At 34.6% G+C, this 16,878-nt stretch overlaps 1 protein-coding gene across 1 annotated transcript in view; it reads left to right on the forward strand.

The window, feature by feature from the left end:
* Positions 1 to 16,878, forward strand: part of LOC128049737 (bifunctional heparan sulfate N-deacetylase/N-sulfotransferase 4) — a 281,519-nt gene that overhangs the window by 111,742 nt on the left and 152,899 nt on the right. Inside the window, exon 2 of the mRNA XM_052642048.1 lies at positions 10,052 to 10,139. Coding sequence (XP_052498008.1) covers positions 10,052 to 10,139 — 88 coding nt within the window. The remainder of the gene's footprint in view (positions 1 to 10,051; positions 10,140 to 16,878) is intronic.

A 16,878-nucleotide genomic window follows, 5' to 3' on the forward strand; every position in this document is an offset into this window, starting at 1 on the left:
AGATGATGCTGTGAAAGTGCTGCACTCAATATGCCAGCAAATTTGGAAAACTCAGCAGTGGCCACAGGACTGGAAAAGGTCAGTTTTCATTCCAGTTACAAAGAAAGACAATGCCAGAGAATGCTCAAACTATCGCACAATTGCACTCATCTCACATTCTAGTAAACTAATGCTCAAAATTCTCCAAGCCAGGCTTCAGCAATACATGAACCATGAACTTCCTAATGTTCAATCTGGTTTTAGAGAAGGCAGAGGAACCAGAGATCAAATTGCCAACATCCGCTGGATCATCAAAAAAACAAGAGACTTCCAGAAAAACATCTATTTCTGCTTTATTGACTATGCCAAAGCCTTTGACTGTATGGATCACAATAAACTGTGGAAAATTCTGAAAGAGATGGGAATACCAGACCACCTGACCTGCCTCTTGAGAAATCTGTATGCAGGTCAGGAAGCAGCAATTAGAACTGGACATGGGAAAATAGACTGGTTCCAAATAGGAAAGGGAGTGTGTCAAGGGTGTATATTGTCACCCTGCTTATTTAACTTATATGCAGAGTACATCATGAGAAACGCTGGACTGGAAGAAACACAAGCTAGAATCAAGATTGCCGGGAGAAATATCAATAATCTCAGATATGCAGATGACACCACCCTTATGGCAGAAAGTGAAGAGGAACTAAAAAGCCTCTTGATGAAAGTGAAAGTGGAGAGCAAAAATGTTGGCCTAAAGCTCAACATTCAGAAAATGAAGATCATGGCATCCAGTCCCATCACTTCATGGCAAATAGATGGGGAAACAGTGGAAACAGTGTCAGACTTTATTTTGGGGGGCTCCAAAATCACTGCAAATGGTGACTGCAGCCATGAAATTAAAAGACTCTTACTCCTTGGAAGAAAAGTTATGAGCAACCTAGGTAGTATATTCAAAAGCAGAGACATTACTTTGCCGACTAAGGTCCATCTATCAAGGCTATGGTTTTCCAGTGGTCACGTATGGATGTGAGAGTTGGACTGTGAAGAAAGCTGATCACCGAAGAATTGATGCGTTTGAACTGTGGTGTCGGAGAAGACTCTTGAGAGTCCCTTGGACTGCAAGGAGATCCAACCAGTCCATTCTGAAGGAGATCAGCCCTGGGATTTCTTTGGAAGGAATGATGCTAAAGCTGAAACTCCAGTACTTTGTCTACCTCATGCGAAGAGTTGACTCATTGGAAAAGACTCTGATGCTGGGAGGGATTGGGGGAAGGAGGAGAAGGGGACAACAGAGGATGAGATGGCTGGATGGCACCACGGACTCGATGGATGTGAGTCTGAGTGAACTGCGGGAGTTGGTGATGGACAGGGAGGTCTGGCGTGCTGTGGTCCATGGGGTCGCAAAGAGTCGGACATGACTGAGTGATTGAACTGAACTGAACTCACCTAAAAAGAGGCCTGACATTGCTTTGTTGTTCATGTGTGTGTTTTTCTCAGTTCTCTGATTCCTTAGATTCCTGAAGCTATCTTTCAGTCATTGGGCTTACAATGACCAGTTACATTCTACATCCCAAAAGAAGTCCTAATATAAAATAGTTCTATCTCACTATTCTTTTATCATTTACTTAAACACTTCAGCCTACTGCAAAGAAGACAATTATTCTTGCCATTACTTTATAAAATCCTTTGAAATAATCATAATATATAAACCATATATTCTGTTATACATGTATCTTTTTACAACTCAAAAATTCTTATAGGCCATTATGGAGACTTAGGACCAAAGCATATGGAAAAAATTAAATAAAATAATTGAAGGGGAGACTTAAAAGAACTAATAAAGGAAAAACCCAGAAGTTCAAGAGGTAATATCTTAAGGGTCTTACAAGTACATGTTTGATTTGAATTTATTTATTTGATTCAAAATCCCAATCAGTTAGGTAGAACATGAAAAATACGTAAACAGAAATACAGAGAGCAGGGCATATTCACAGTCTATGATGATCTTTGTGGGCTGAACCTGAGAATAGTGTTGAAGAGAAACTGGGGCAGTATTTTAACACCTTTATGAAATTTTTCTGATTCCAGGGAGACAACCAGAGAGCTAATAAAAAAAGCAGAAGCAGAAATTATCTCATATACTTCCAGACTGGACTGAAGTCAGTGCCTTAGAATCCTGTGGATACAAATATACCAGATACCGATGACATTCCCCCAATGATCAAAGTATAGGGCACAAGACAAGTTCAACCACAGTCACTGGAAAGGGAGTGCAAGACACATGGAGTGCTTTGCTGACACAATCAAATAAGATCTACAATACTCTAAATGCACTTCAAGTTTAATAATTTATATCACCTTCATTGGGTTCTTTGATAATCAGGCAAAAAATGCAAACTCTTCACATACATGACATGAATTAATATTATTTTACAAGGTCAAACCAGTTTTCAAGTTTGTCCTTCCCTTTGCCTGTATCTTTTAATCAGTATCAATGTTTAACCTTCTGGTATCCAAAAAGCACTCCTGGTATGTTGAGACCACTCCCCTACTAATACATACACATCTTGTGCATATTGGTACCTATATGCTATGTGTATTTGAAAGCAATGATGATGTAGGACTTTAAACTCTGTTTTTCATACTAGGGATGATTGGGGAAGAAATGTGTAATGTAGCCATAGAAGTATTGATTTTTCCCTCAAAACTTTTCTCAACTTTTCCCTCACCTCACTGAATGTCAGAAAGCTGAATCATTGATGAAATCACTCCACCTTACTTCCCACATCAGCTCATCAATAATTATACTATTTACTTCTTTCCATGCCCAGTACCACCAGTAGAGGTCATGCCTGTGTATTCTCTCTTACTGGAACTACTGCAAAAGCCTCCTGAATGATTTCCCTATTTTCTTTACAGTTTTCCTATGATTCCTTTATACCAAGGAACCAGGGGAACCAATTTAAACTATAAATCATATGGTAGGTGAGGTGAAATAGAGTGTGTATTAATAGATAACAATAATTAATAAATATTAAAAATGTAGGTCCGCTATTGTAGTTTCAATAATAGCATATACTATTTTAGCATATTATAATAATATAACAATAGCATATACTATATAACATTTAAAAAACTAAGATTATGGCACCTGGTCCCATCAATTCATGGCAAGTAGATAGGGAAACAATGGAAACAGTGACAGATTTTATTTTCTTGGGCTCCAAAATCACTGCAGACAGTGACTGCAGCTGTAATATTAAAAGATGCTTGCTCTTTGGAAGGAAAGCTATGTCCAACCTAGATAGCACATTAAAAAGTATAGACATCACTTTGCTGATAAAGGTCCATATAGTCAAACTATGTTTTTTCCAGTAGTCATGTGCAGATGTGAGAGCTGGGTCATAAAGAAGGCTGAGTGCTGAAGAACTGAGGTTTTTGAACTGTGGAGTTGGAGAAGATTCTTGAGAGTCTCTTGGACTGAAAGGAGATCAAGCCTGTCAATCCTGAAGGAAATCAGTCCTGAATATTCATTGGAAGGACTGATGCTGGAGCTGAAACTCCAATACTTCGGCCACCTGATGCAAAGAAACTAATTCATTGGAAAAGACTCTGATGCTGGGAAAGATTGAAAGCAAGAGAAGAAAGTGACGACAGAGGATGAGATGGTTTGATGGCATCACCCACTCAGGGGACATTAGTTTGGGAAAACTCTGGGAGATAGTGAAGGATAGGGAAGCCTGGCATGCTGCAGTTCATGGGGTTGAAAAGAGTGGGACATGACTTAGCTACTGAGCAACAATAATAATTGTTTTAGCATTGAAAATTAAAAAATTCAATTAAATAATTATTTGATTGATTTACCATGTGTTTGTGTGTCTAAAAAGAATGATAACAATATATGAAGTAGTTTTGTCTGTCAGACACTTTCTGTCTCCATAACCTGAGGTAGCTTATTTAGGCTCTTTGCAACTTACTTTTCCCACTTGTAAAATAGGGTTAATAAAAGAATCATGGAGAGACTTGAAGAGATATTTCAAGTGGAGTGCTTCTCATAGTACCTAATAGTACCTTACATATAGCAAGTGCTTAATGATGCTAGATATTATTGTCACCATTCTCCACTTCCTTAGTATCTAGAAGAATGCCTAAAACAAGAATCAGGGGTCCAATATTAATACTGTTTGAATGGATACATGAGTGAAAAACAGCACAAGGAGATAGCAAGCCAGAGTTCCACATTCCTGGCTTCCTGGAGACTTAAGTAAAAGAAGATAGACAGTAGTGGAACACTTAGATGGTGGGCAGAAAGCAACAGGATAGTTGCTCTGAAATAGTATGGTGTTTTTCTGCCTGGCCAGTTCTTCAAATTGATTCTGATTTCAGCAGAAGGATCCCCAAACCCCAAACCTTTTTCCCCATAAGAAACCCCCACATCTCTTCATTATTATCAGAAGACTGCATTTATTCTTCCTTAATTAACTCACCCATTCCATAATCAGAGATAATCTGCCCCACATAAAATTATTTAGAAGACTCAACACATTGGTATAATGTTTTGTCACAACATAAATTATATCAGACAGTTTCCTCTTTGAGTAGCAATAAGGGTTTATCAGGAAAAGGAAGAGAATAGATTTCTGAAGGAATGGAGATTTCTCTTAAGGGGAAAAGAGACAAGCAAGAACCAAGGCACAAACCGTCAACGACGAACTTCGAAAGCTTCATATTTTAACCCCGGGTCAGACCTATCCATCTTCATTTGTACGTTGACAAAGAGTCTCTTGCACAAAAGTTCATGAAATTCTGAGTCTGTTTCAACCTGGGTGGCCACACAGACTTACTCTAGTGAGACCTGAAAGTCAGACCAAATGTTTAGGCAAACATGCTCAATTTGGGCACTCTTGCTTTGTTACCTGGTTGGACCATTTAAACTTTCCATGAAGCATTTCCCTCTTGGAAAATAGTATAGATGTAACCCCTCTGATTCCAACATCAAGATCGTATAATAATAAATGTGCTTGGTTGTTCAGTTGTGTGCGACTTTGTGACCCCATGGTCTGTAGCCCACCAGGCTCCTCTGTCCATGGAATACAAGCAAGAATACTGGAGTGGGTTGCTACTTCCTACTCCAGGGGATCTTCCCAACCCAGGGACTGAACCCGTGTCTCTTACATCTCCTGCAAGCTGATTCTTTACCACTGCAACATCTGGGAAGCCATGTAAGTATAAATAGGACCCCATCTTGATTTACTGAATGTAGTAAAAGGCTGTCCAAGGAAGACAAAAACTATCACTCTTTGGTATTTGATTTGAAATTGTGGAAGTGTAAGTCTATACCAAAGTGTGTATATAGTCTTGACTTATTAATTATGTACATGTAGGGAAAGAGTTCAATTCAGATCAGTCACTCAGTCATATCCGACTCTTTGTGACCCCATGAGCCGCAGCACGCCAGGCCTCCCTGTCCATCACCAACTCCCAGAGTTTATCCAAACTCATGTCCATTGAGTCAGTGATGCCATCTAACCATCTCATCCTCTGCAGTCCAAGGGACTCTCGAGAGTCTTTTCCAACACCACAGTTGAAAAGCATCAATTCTTTGGCACTCAGCTTTCTTTATAATCCAACTCTCGCATCCATAAATTACTACTGGAAAAGCCATAGCTTTGACTAGATGGACCTTTGTTGGCAAAGTAATGTCACTGATTTTTAATATGCTATCTAGGTTGGTAATAACTCTTTCCAAGGAGTAAGCGTCTTTTAATTTCATGGCTGCAGTCACCATCTGCATTGATTTTGGAGCCCAGAAAAATAAAGTCAGCCACTGTTTCCACAGTTTCCCCATCTATTTGCCATAAAGTGATGGGACCAGATGCCATGATCTTAGTTTTCTGAATGTTGAGCTTTAAGCCAACTTTTCCCTCTCCCCTTTCACTTTCATCAAGAGGCTTTTTAGTTCCTCTTCATTTTCTGCCATAAGGGTGGTGTCATCTGCACATCTGAGGTTATTGATATTCCAGCTTGTGCTTCATCCAGCCCAGTGTTTCTCATGATGTACTCTGCATATAAGTTAAATAAGCAGAGTGACAATATACAGCCTTGATGTACTCCTTTTCCTAATTGGAACCAGTCTGTTGTTTCATGTCCAGTTCTAACTGTTGCTTCCTGACCTGCATACAGGTTTCTCAAGAAGTAGGTCAGGTGGTCGGTATTCCCATCTCTTTCAGAATTTTCCACAGTTTATTGTGATCCACACAGTCAAAGGCTTTGGCATAGTCAATAAAGCAGAAATAGACGTTTTTTCTGGAACTCTCTTGCTTTTTCAATGATCCAATAGTGTTAGCCTGATGGTAAACAATCTGAATGTCAGAATGGCTTAAAATGTATGCAGTATACCTTGAAATTAATATGAACAGTGCAGTAACAATATTTTCTGAAGTTCCTTGATGGATATAATCTCTTGTTTGAAGCTATAAGAATCACCGTTATAAACACAGATTCCTAGGCTCCATTCTATTCTCCAATTCAGAATACCCAGAAAATAGGCCTGGGAGGAGCATCCTGGTGATTCATTTCATTTCTTATAGGTGAGCTGGAAACAATTGGTTGACCTTCCTTAAGCAACAAGGATCTATAATAAAATACATGTCCTTGAGTCCCATCATAGACAGATTAAATCAATAATTCCTCAAGTGGGTGCACAGAATTGACAATTTTAGCAGTCTCCTCTAGAAAATATTATGTGTGATGAAGTTTGAAAAACATTGCTCTCTTCATTATTTTGCAGTAAGACAAAGTTGTACTTGCTTTATTAAACACTGAGGAACTCATTAGAAGAATATTAAATGAATGCAAAGTATGTTTATTAAAATAATGAATTTTTGCTTTTACTTAAATGTTATATATTTATTCTCTTTAGTATCCAAATGACTTAGTGAGTCCTTCATGAATAATGCAAGGAAAACCTTCAAAGCAGTTAATATATATTTTTATGACTTAGAAAATATTAGAATAACTAAAGTTTATTATCTAATATATATAAAGCTGTATATTATTTTCTATATTTTATTATTTGATTTTTATTTCAAATTGAGATATATTATTTCTAGTCCATTAACAAGTTTTCCTAAATTAAGAATTTTTTTTTGCTTTACTATATTTTATTTATTCATAATTTTATATTTATATTTTTCTTGTCTGATATTTCCTGATATTTTGCATTTTTCCTGTATTTTAATTCTTTATTTTCCTACATTTCTTCTTTAATTTTCATGATTTAACACTCTTTTCTTAAACATTTATTTCTGACTTTTTTAAAGTTATATCCATACATTTTAATTTATTTGTTCTATTTTTTTTTTATCATTGAAAGACACGGAACCATTCTTTCCTTGAATTTTTAAACTCAAACAACATTTAGTTACAATGAAATAGGAAATCCTGAATTTTAGAATTTTCTTCTTTTTATCCATTTGTTTTGTTTTTGCTTATAGAAATTGTTATTTTACTCCAAATTAATCAAGATTACATATTGGGAGGTTGTGACTAGACAACTCGAATTCTTTTAGAAATGGAAAAGTCTATCAAATTCTTCATATAGCTAATTAGCTCCACTGGAGGAAAATCCATCTGCCCTTGCCTGTGAGAGCCTGTCTTACTACACAATTTACAATTTAAGATTATAAGACATCCATGTTATAAATGTGTGAAATACAGAATCCTATCTATCTCATGTAATGGTATGGCCCATGAGCCATTTTTATCATTTTACCATCAGAAAAAAATGTTTGTAATAAAAATAAATGAAACTAACTCAGTAGGTTGCTGTATATTAATATAGCTTTTTATTACATTTTAAATGCCTTCCGCATATATGAAAATATATTTAGCAACATGGCACAATGAGCAGTAAATGAAAATGATGCAAGTCTGAAGAAAGACACTTTAGCTTAGCACTTTGTATGCCTTATACAATGTAATCTTCATAATAATTGTGTGAAACAAGTGTTAAGCACGATCTCATTTCACAGCTAAGGGAAAAGATAATAAGAAGTGAAATGACCAGCAAAGCTTAGTCCCTAATTGAATGGCTTCCCTCACCACAAGGGTGAAGTGCATTGCTATCTTTGGGATGTTAGCATGACTACACAGTGTAAAATAGAATAGAGGAAGGTGGGAAAACCATTAGCAGTCTATAGTGTTTTAACGTCCAAGAAAAAGACATGTAGGTCTGCTTAAAGTTGGTGGCACACTTACTGGGAAAAAAATAGATCATTTGAACTTTTTTAGATGGCTGCTAGGAAAGCATCAGGTGGGCCCACTTCCTCAGTCTGAATTAAATGTCTTACTGCATCTATCACAACATGCTCTAGATTTCTTTTGGAGCTCTTATGATTTGTAATTTTGTATTTGAGGGATCCTCTATTTAATGTCGCTCTCCCTCTCATTAAAGCCCAAGGTGACAAGAGGCTATGCTTACCAAACCCCACACTGTATGCATCTAGAATAAATATTTACTGAATTTAAGAATGGATGGTGGATTAGTAAAAAAGGAATAAAAAATGATTTCAAGAACAGAGGTGGGGTGGATGGGGATAGAATTGTGAGAACAGGGGAAGGAAGAACTTAATAAACTTAAATTTTGAAAAAAAAAAAACTATTTCAAGGTATAGAAGCTCAGGGATTGTACATTGAATCAAACAAGAAACACAGAAAAAAAAAAAAAACTTCCTAATAAAAAAAGATGCATGATTTTTAAAAAAAGTTTAAGCTATATTCCAGAGTATATACCAATAAGCTCAATTATTTATTTTTAATTCTATTTTTAATTTTCATATATAAATTGCTTTGGGGGGAAACTTTTAAAACCTAGTTACACTAGTATGTCTACTTTTTTTTCCTTTTTCTATTTAGCTGGTGATATTTAAATAAGATTAGCCAGGATTATACCCAGTATAACTGTAATCTTGGATAACCAGGAACCATACAGCTTATCAACCTTGTAATTCTCTTTTTTTCTTTATAAATTTGCAGGAAAGCTCTCTTAACTCTTGGGGGAATAAAAAAATAAAGTTCACTCATGCTCAAAAGAAATTGTCTAAACCTCTACTGTTTTTTACCTTAAAAGATGGATAGGAGTAACCAAAAAACGATCTTAGTTGTATCTCTAGTTGGAAAGAGTTTCTCACTTACATCAGAAGAAAATAAACTCCCTTTTTAAAATTCATTTAAAAAATTGAAAAAGCATTCTGAATCAATAATTAAATTACAATGCCCAAGGATATGAAATTCTGAATTATACTACATATGTCGACATAGAAAAATTAGCAGTAGAATGATTGGCAGAAAATTTACAGGACTAAGTCTGACTCGAAGATTACTGTCCAGATGTTCTTATCCTGTCTACAAGCAAGAAATTGACCAGAATGAGAAGTTAGGAAACATTTTTCCATGTTTAGAGAATATTTCTTTATGGAATTACTGATTTCCTACCTCCCCTTTCCTTGTTCATATCTCAAGGTCTGTAATTAACATCCCATAAAATATAAACTTCCCTTTAATTTATAAAATAAAAATCCAAGCTTTCAACTCAATAAGTATGCCTTAAAAATGACAGGAGACGTTGCACAGTTAAGTAAAATACTCAATTGGAACTCAAACTAAAGTTATCTTCCTATCCCTTACCAACAAATACAGAACCTGTCTATATCCAACCACTCTGAAAAAATTTCCCCAAGGAAAAGAAGTATAATAATCTAAAATTCAAGAAATGTCTCACATAGAAATGAAAAATGATTTCAGTGCTGTGTGGTTAGAGAATTGCCTCTCAGCAATTTATAATATGCTTAAGACTTAACTGCTTCATAATTTGGTAAACTTCAATGAAAATAATAACAAAAGTGATTATAATACCTGGAATATGAATAGCATATAACAGTAGCTATCAAAACCCCAAAAAGCAACAAAGACCACATTATTTTGTTTCATTCATGCATACGCATTTGAAAAAGAAGCATCCCAAAAGCTTCATATTTAATTTTCTAAAATCATGTTAATTTCTTATTTATTTCAGGCATTACTAGAGACTCAAAATTTACTGCGCACTCAGGTTGCAAATTTTACCTTCAACCTTGGATTTTCAGGGAAGTTTTACCACACAGGTAAGAAGGAGCTTTGTGTTCTCAGGCAGCTACATATAAATAGGAGAGAGGATTTTTAATGTTTCAAAAGTAGGAGAAATAGAATATTCAGATTGATTATGGGAAAAACTTGGGTGCATTATGAGTAGCCAAATCCAAAATCAATGAGACTTGTTTACTTTGGCAAATGCTGTTGGAGTCAGGGCAAAACAGGAAGAGAAATGACTTAGTCAACTCAGTAAAAGAAACTATAACCATTGTTCTAACTGTGTCTATGCATCCTGTGAAGCATAGAGACGATGGCGATGAAGATGATTGCAATGAGATGATAATGATACTAATAACAATGCACAGTGTTTTAAAATTGTAAGACAACCTAGGGACACATATTTTTAGTATATTTTTTTTTCTTTGGAAAACATATAGTGGTAAAAGAGGAATTTTAGCCTCAAAGAACTTTAATAGATCTTAAGAGTCATCTTGCTTAATTTATTGTCCCTTCAGGATTTTCCTTAAAAATATTACAACGATTTGGCCAACATGCATTAAAACCATCACATTCAAACTTGTATTTCTTACCACATCTATCCAATCACAGTTTCATTTCTTGTCAGTCTCAGCCTTCAAACAAATCCTCAAAATGTGATTGGTGCTCAGGGACTACTCCATGTTCTGCTATTTTTCACCTCTTTACCCAGTTTACCTCCAGGATTTGACTCTTATTTTCTGAATAGCAGCATTATAATGGCAGGTACTAATTTGAAGAAAACTATGTGAGTGAAAGTGATTGTCTTAATGGCACAAAATCGTGTCTTAGGGTTTGTATTAGGGCAATGCCTACTATCTGGTACTATTTCTGCATCTTTGGTGAAAGCTAAATGCTTTGTTTAGGGCTTTTCATTGTTGTTACTTCAGAGTATTGCAGTAAAAACATTTCACAGTATTCTCTATGCATGCAATTTATTGACTCATTAAAAGTATCCCATGCAAAGGTAGTCTTTAATTATCAGAAATTCAGTTCATTTACCCAAAGAGGTTTTTTAATGTTTACCAAAGAGGCTCAGGAGGTTTATTAGAATATTGAAGCCGCAGTGTCATATTGGCTTTTCTTTAATGCTTTTTTCCTCCTGCTTTGAAACATGTAAATCTGTTTAAAGTAATAGAAAGAAAATTGGTTTTTAGACCAGTTGATAAATGAAATCACTGCATATTTTAAAAGGATATCTTGCAGTAAAAGATTTGGGTCATCACATCTACACAGCAAAAGCAATTCTAGCTTACAATTTTGAAAATAGACATGGTTTTATAAATGTTTTTCAAAACCTCCTCAGAAAATGAGTCCAGACCTAAGAATCACTGATTATGAAGTTATAAAGCAGATAACTCTAAAGACTATGTCTACTGACGCTGGGGAAAAATATGGGATTATTTGGAGTTCACACACAAACAATACTATTTTGTTTTAAATAGCTGTATAAGAAAAGTAAAAGGTATTCTTCTGGCTGAAATATATCTGGATAACTGCATCAGCTTTTATTCACTTTTCATATTCAAATCTACTAAGCCTGTCAGACGTTTGCAGAGTTAATGTTGACAGCAAGTTATAAACACTTCCCATTTCTTTTTTATAATCCTGAGCATGTACACTACACATCCCACTAGGAAATGAACACACTAGTTAATATCACAGGGACACTTGTTGGAGGAAGAAACCAAACAATAATAAAAAAAAAGATATTTTAATTATATCTCTTAATTGGACCTTATTGACAATTTATGTTGGTACTGACCTAATAAAAATAATGGAAGAAACACTATTCTGATATGCTCTGTGATAATGTGCTTTACAGATTCTGCAATATATATTTGTAAGTTCTGGAAGCTCAATTAACTTCACATAAATATAAAGCTTTATTTGATTGGCTACATTATGTGTAGAATCATTGAAATGCATCCATGACATTTTCCAAGGGTACAATCATGCTATATTAAGTACTTATTTATTCATTTGAGGATATCAAGGTTTCTTCCAGGTTGGAGTTAAATATTGATAGTATTCACTTTCGCTAGGGCATGCCTCTTCCCTATCTAGTCGCTTCCTATATGAAGGTTTAACTATCAGGAGCTTAACAAATCAGAAAAGTTCTTTCCTTATCTATACATTTGATTGTGACAGGTAACCATGAAAAGATGGCCTTGTCACAATCGCCATCTCAGATTCTGCCAGAATGATCTGATTTTCCAATGCCTGAAAATGCTGATTGATGAGTTTCATTGTTTTGAAGACACTTAATCACATATGCCTAGTGTAATAAAGATAGATTCTGTATTCCTAGACTGCTTCACTTATTTGTATTTTCCATGTATTCTTTCCTGTTCAGTTTCTCTGTCCTTCACATGCTGAAAACAATCTCGCCCAAAAAGCACATTCCTAAAAGTCATTCACATGGGTGCCAAATTGAAAGAGGAAGGACATTCTGCTGATTGAAAGGAAAAAAATAAATAATAATAATAATAATAAAAGCATGGAGTTCAGAGTATAATCTTTAAGTCTGGAAATATTTTAAAGCATGATTGGAATTGCACAATGAAAGCTCAATTGAAAAATGGAGACATTACAGGATCAAGATAACTTGTAGGGATGGAGAGCTACAAATATTTTTTGTAGGGCAGGATTTCTGATGACAATCATTACCAGTTTTTGTAATTGACAATAAATTGAATATGACACAAACAATTACCTCTTGTATAATATTTTCAAACTGGATAAATACATGTCTTTTCCATGAGAGTTCATTTTTATATGTATAAACAAAACAGAACCTATAAAAAACTAACTTTTAAATATAAAAGCGAAAAAGTGTTACATTCATTCTCTTTTGTTTGCTTTTGTTTTACTTTATAATGTATTGCTTCAAAGACTAGACAATGGAAACAACCTGCTTTTGTTTAAATCTAGGTTCTGATATTACCCTAGCTATGTGAACATAAACAGGTTACTTTTCTGTGCCTCACTGCCTGCATCTCCAAAATGGGAATAATAATATCTCTTATATAGAACAGTACATAGCATGTCATGATATGCAAATATTTTTATTACTAAGTATTTTTATATAAGAAATATTATTTAAAAATAGTGAATTATTCACATGGCTTTGTTTTCCAATTTTGGAACTATAGATAGCTTTTAATCAATTTAATCATCAAACAATTCTTTTTATTTAGTATATTTAAGTTTAGTTTATTCTATACTCACCTATATGGAAGTGTGCCAGATTCAATACACGAAGAAAGTTAGAAACCTCTTCTTGCCATTTCAGAATTACAATATTTCACATATAATAGCAAATATAAAACAGACATTTATACAAAACTGATAAGATTCTCCTTATGGAAACTAATCTACAGCCTAGAGCTTGCTAAACTTATTCTTATTTGGCAGACTAAAAAACTTTCAGAGGCATACTCTTATCATATAACACAGATACTCCAAAAGCAGAAACAAAGAAATGAGTGCATAAATATTTTACTTCTGAATTAAACACTTTTATCTTCTGGGAATCAGGAAAGTAAAATGAGATAAATTTTAAATGAGAATAAAAATTCTATATTTCTAAATTAACAATGATGTAGATTGAATCTAATCAGGTTAGAGGTTCAGTTCAGTTCAGTTCAGTCGCTCAGTCGTGTCCCACTCTTTGTGACCCCATGAATCGCACCAGGCCAGGCCTCCCTGTCCATCACCAACTCCCAGAGTTCACTCAGATCCACGTGCATCAAGTCAGTGATGCCATCCAGCCATCTCATCCTCTGTCGTCCCCTTCTCCTCCTGCCCCCCAATCCCTCCCAGCATCAGAGTCTTTTCCAATGAGTCAACTTTTCACATGAGGTGGCCAAAGTACTGGAGCTTCAGCTTTAGCATCATTCCTTCCAAAAAGGGTCCATTTGAACACAAACACCTGAACAGACTAGAATTTGTGCTCCGTAGTCATGCGGAGAAGGCAATGGCACCCCACTCCAGTACTCTTGCCTGGAAAACCCCATGGACAGAGGAGCCTGGTGGGCTGCAGTCCACGGGGTCGCGAAGAGTCGGACCCAACTGAGCGACTTCACTTTCACTTTTCACTTTCATGCACTGGAGAAGGAAATGGCAACCCTCTCCAGTGTTCTTGTCTGGAGAATCACAGGGATGGCAGAGCCTGGTGGGCTGCCGTTTATGGGGTCGCACAGAGTCAGACCCGACTGAAGCGACTTAGCAGCAGCAGCAGCAGCAGCAGTCATGTATGAACTATAAATTATATTCTCACATGTAATTTAATCATATGTTAGGTAACAAAAAATAAGTATTTACAAACGAGTCAAAAATTTAATATTTTCATTTAGCTGGATTCAAAAACATTTGAAATTCTTCTTTGATCCCTCAGCATGACTTGATATCATATTTTTCATTAAGCAGTTCTAAAGTCATCAGCTTGCCTTATGTGACTTTGAATTATATGACTTGTATAAAAGAAGAGAAAGGCTGATGGGAAATAACTCCATGGAGTGAAAAACAAAGAGGTTTTAAACATCACTTCTGATATTGTGGGGAGTGCTTACAAATTACCACACTTTCTGGTATAAAAATTACCAAGATTTTATGATCAGTCATGCATCTGTTTATATCAATAGTCAGAAAAATTATCTTTAAATTTGAGTAATTGACCTCTTTCCTGGTCAAGTATGCATTACACACTTCCTGCTACTTCCAATAACCATCTGTGGAGTTTAAAGTGAAGGTAGACTTTTCTCAGACATTCTATATTCAAAGCACAACAAAACTGTGGGAGAACTGTCAATTCATTCATCTCATGTGACATACAGTAGCTCTTTCTAATCTATGCCCTAGTCTGCTAAATTATGACCACGAGAAACACTTGGTCTGTATTAAAAACACTTCATACTTAAAATCCATCTGAGGAAGTGACAAACTTCTTTACATTTGGATTTCAATATTTGAAATTCTTAATATATTAACAAAGCCAGTGAATTGTAAGTCCATAATACTAATAATTTTGGCTCAAGTTAACAAAATTAAGAATTTTTGTCTGCTTATCTTATTCATAGAACTTTATCACTTTCAAAACTTCTATTTCTTTACTTTGTATATACTAGCAACTATTATAGTAGTAATAGTGCCAATTAAACTTGTTGGTCCTTACACCTTTTGAGAATTATGGATTATAAGATATATACCAAGAATAATGCATACATATAAATACACACAAAAGTTGACATGCACTTAAGCCAATATATGAAGTTTCTAAAATTCAGTGACTATATACTAAGGTAAAGTTTTCACTTATTTAACTTCCTGGGAAAGTGGCATGATACAATGCAAGTTAAAAGGATCCAATATCAGACTTCAAGAATTTGATAATCTAGGCAAGGCAATATTTTTAAGAATGTGTGAAAATATACAACTTTAGAACACCACAGGCATAAACCAGTACATGCTATTTTTAAGAAGAAAGCAATCTTAATATTTATGAATCAATTCACAATGTAAAGTGCTTTAATAAATTGATCTCATTGATTCTTCACAAGAGCCCATGAGACAGATTTTTATACCTCCATTTTAAACCAGGAAACTAAGACTCAAACAAATTAACTTATTCAAGATCACATAGCCAAGGATACACTTTAACAAATATATGCTTTAACCATCTCATGGCACACCTTCATGATTCAGGCTGTCTTTACTACAAGACCCTTGAAAAGGTATATTCAAAGAAGACTGCTTAAAAAATTCTTTTAATACTTTTTAAAGTAAACAATATAAAATCATCATAAAACATACCCCAATTTGAAGAAAAAAATTATCCAAATACACCTCACACTGTAAGCCAGGATTTGTTACTTTGCTTGTTTAGTTAAGTATCCAGAGACCATATAGGAATCAATTATGTTATTGATTCAGAATATTTTAAAATGGAACTGAATGTTATAAAATTGTACAAAAATTATTATCCCATGCCATGAAAATGTCCTTGGATTGCTGTAACATAATGAATTTCCTTAGAATTAACTTGCTGATGTTGTTTTCCTTCCCTTATTTCCCCCTCTTGTATGACAAATGGCTTTTTCTATGTGTTAGGCATTGTTAACAAATTTTCCTAATAGAGGATGAAAAATTAATACTAGTTTTAAATTCTCAATTCAAGTTTCTATTGTGTTAATTGATTTATTGTTTACATTTTATTAAATTATTATATAAAATGAGAAACATTTATGTTTGTAATGGTAATTCTAAAATATAGGGACATAAACATATTTATGCAGTAAGATCTCAACTTTTAAAAAAATAAGTAGGAAAAAAGTCAATGAAAAATACAAAAATGCTTCTAGTGGTTAGTTCCAAAGATGAGTTTTGGTTTTGGTTTTGTTTCTGAGTTTTATATATCATTGTCTATGCTTTCTGCCTGTCTTCAATAAGAATATATTTTATAATTTAAAAAAAACAGACAAAATCATTTAAATTTAAAATCATTCAGTTCAATATTAGGCTTATATGCAGAAATATTTTTAAGAGTAAAAAGAATAATCTTTTATCCGGTTTCCCCTATGCATCCAATAAAGGAGAGAATTAATAGTTGATAACTTTAAAACAAAAATAAACAGACAAAAACTTGCTCTGTTTTTTTATGTTGTTGTTACCACCATATGCTAACAAATCTGAACAATGTCAGTGATAAAATATCCCTAAAATCTAAATGTAAAC

This window comes from Budorcas taxicolor, chromosome 6, assembly GCF_023091745.1.
Source record: "Budorcas taxicolor isolate Tak-1 chromosome 6, Takin1.1, whole genome shotgun sequence".
Lineage (NCBI taxonomy): Eukaryota > Metazoa > Chordata > Mammalia > Artiodactyla > Bovidae > Budorcas > Budorcas taxicolor.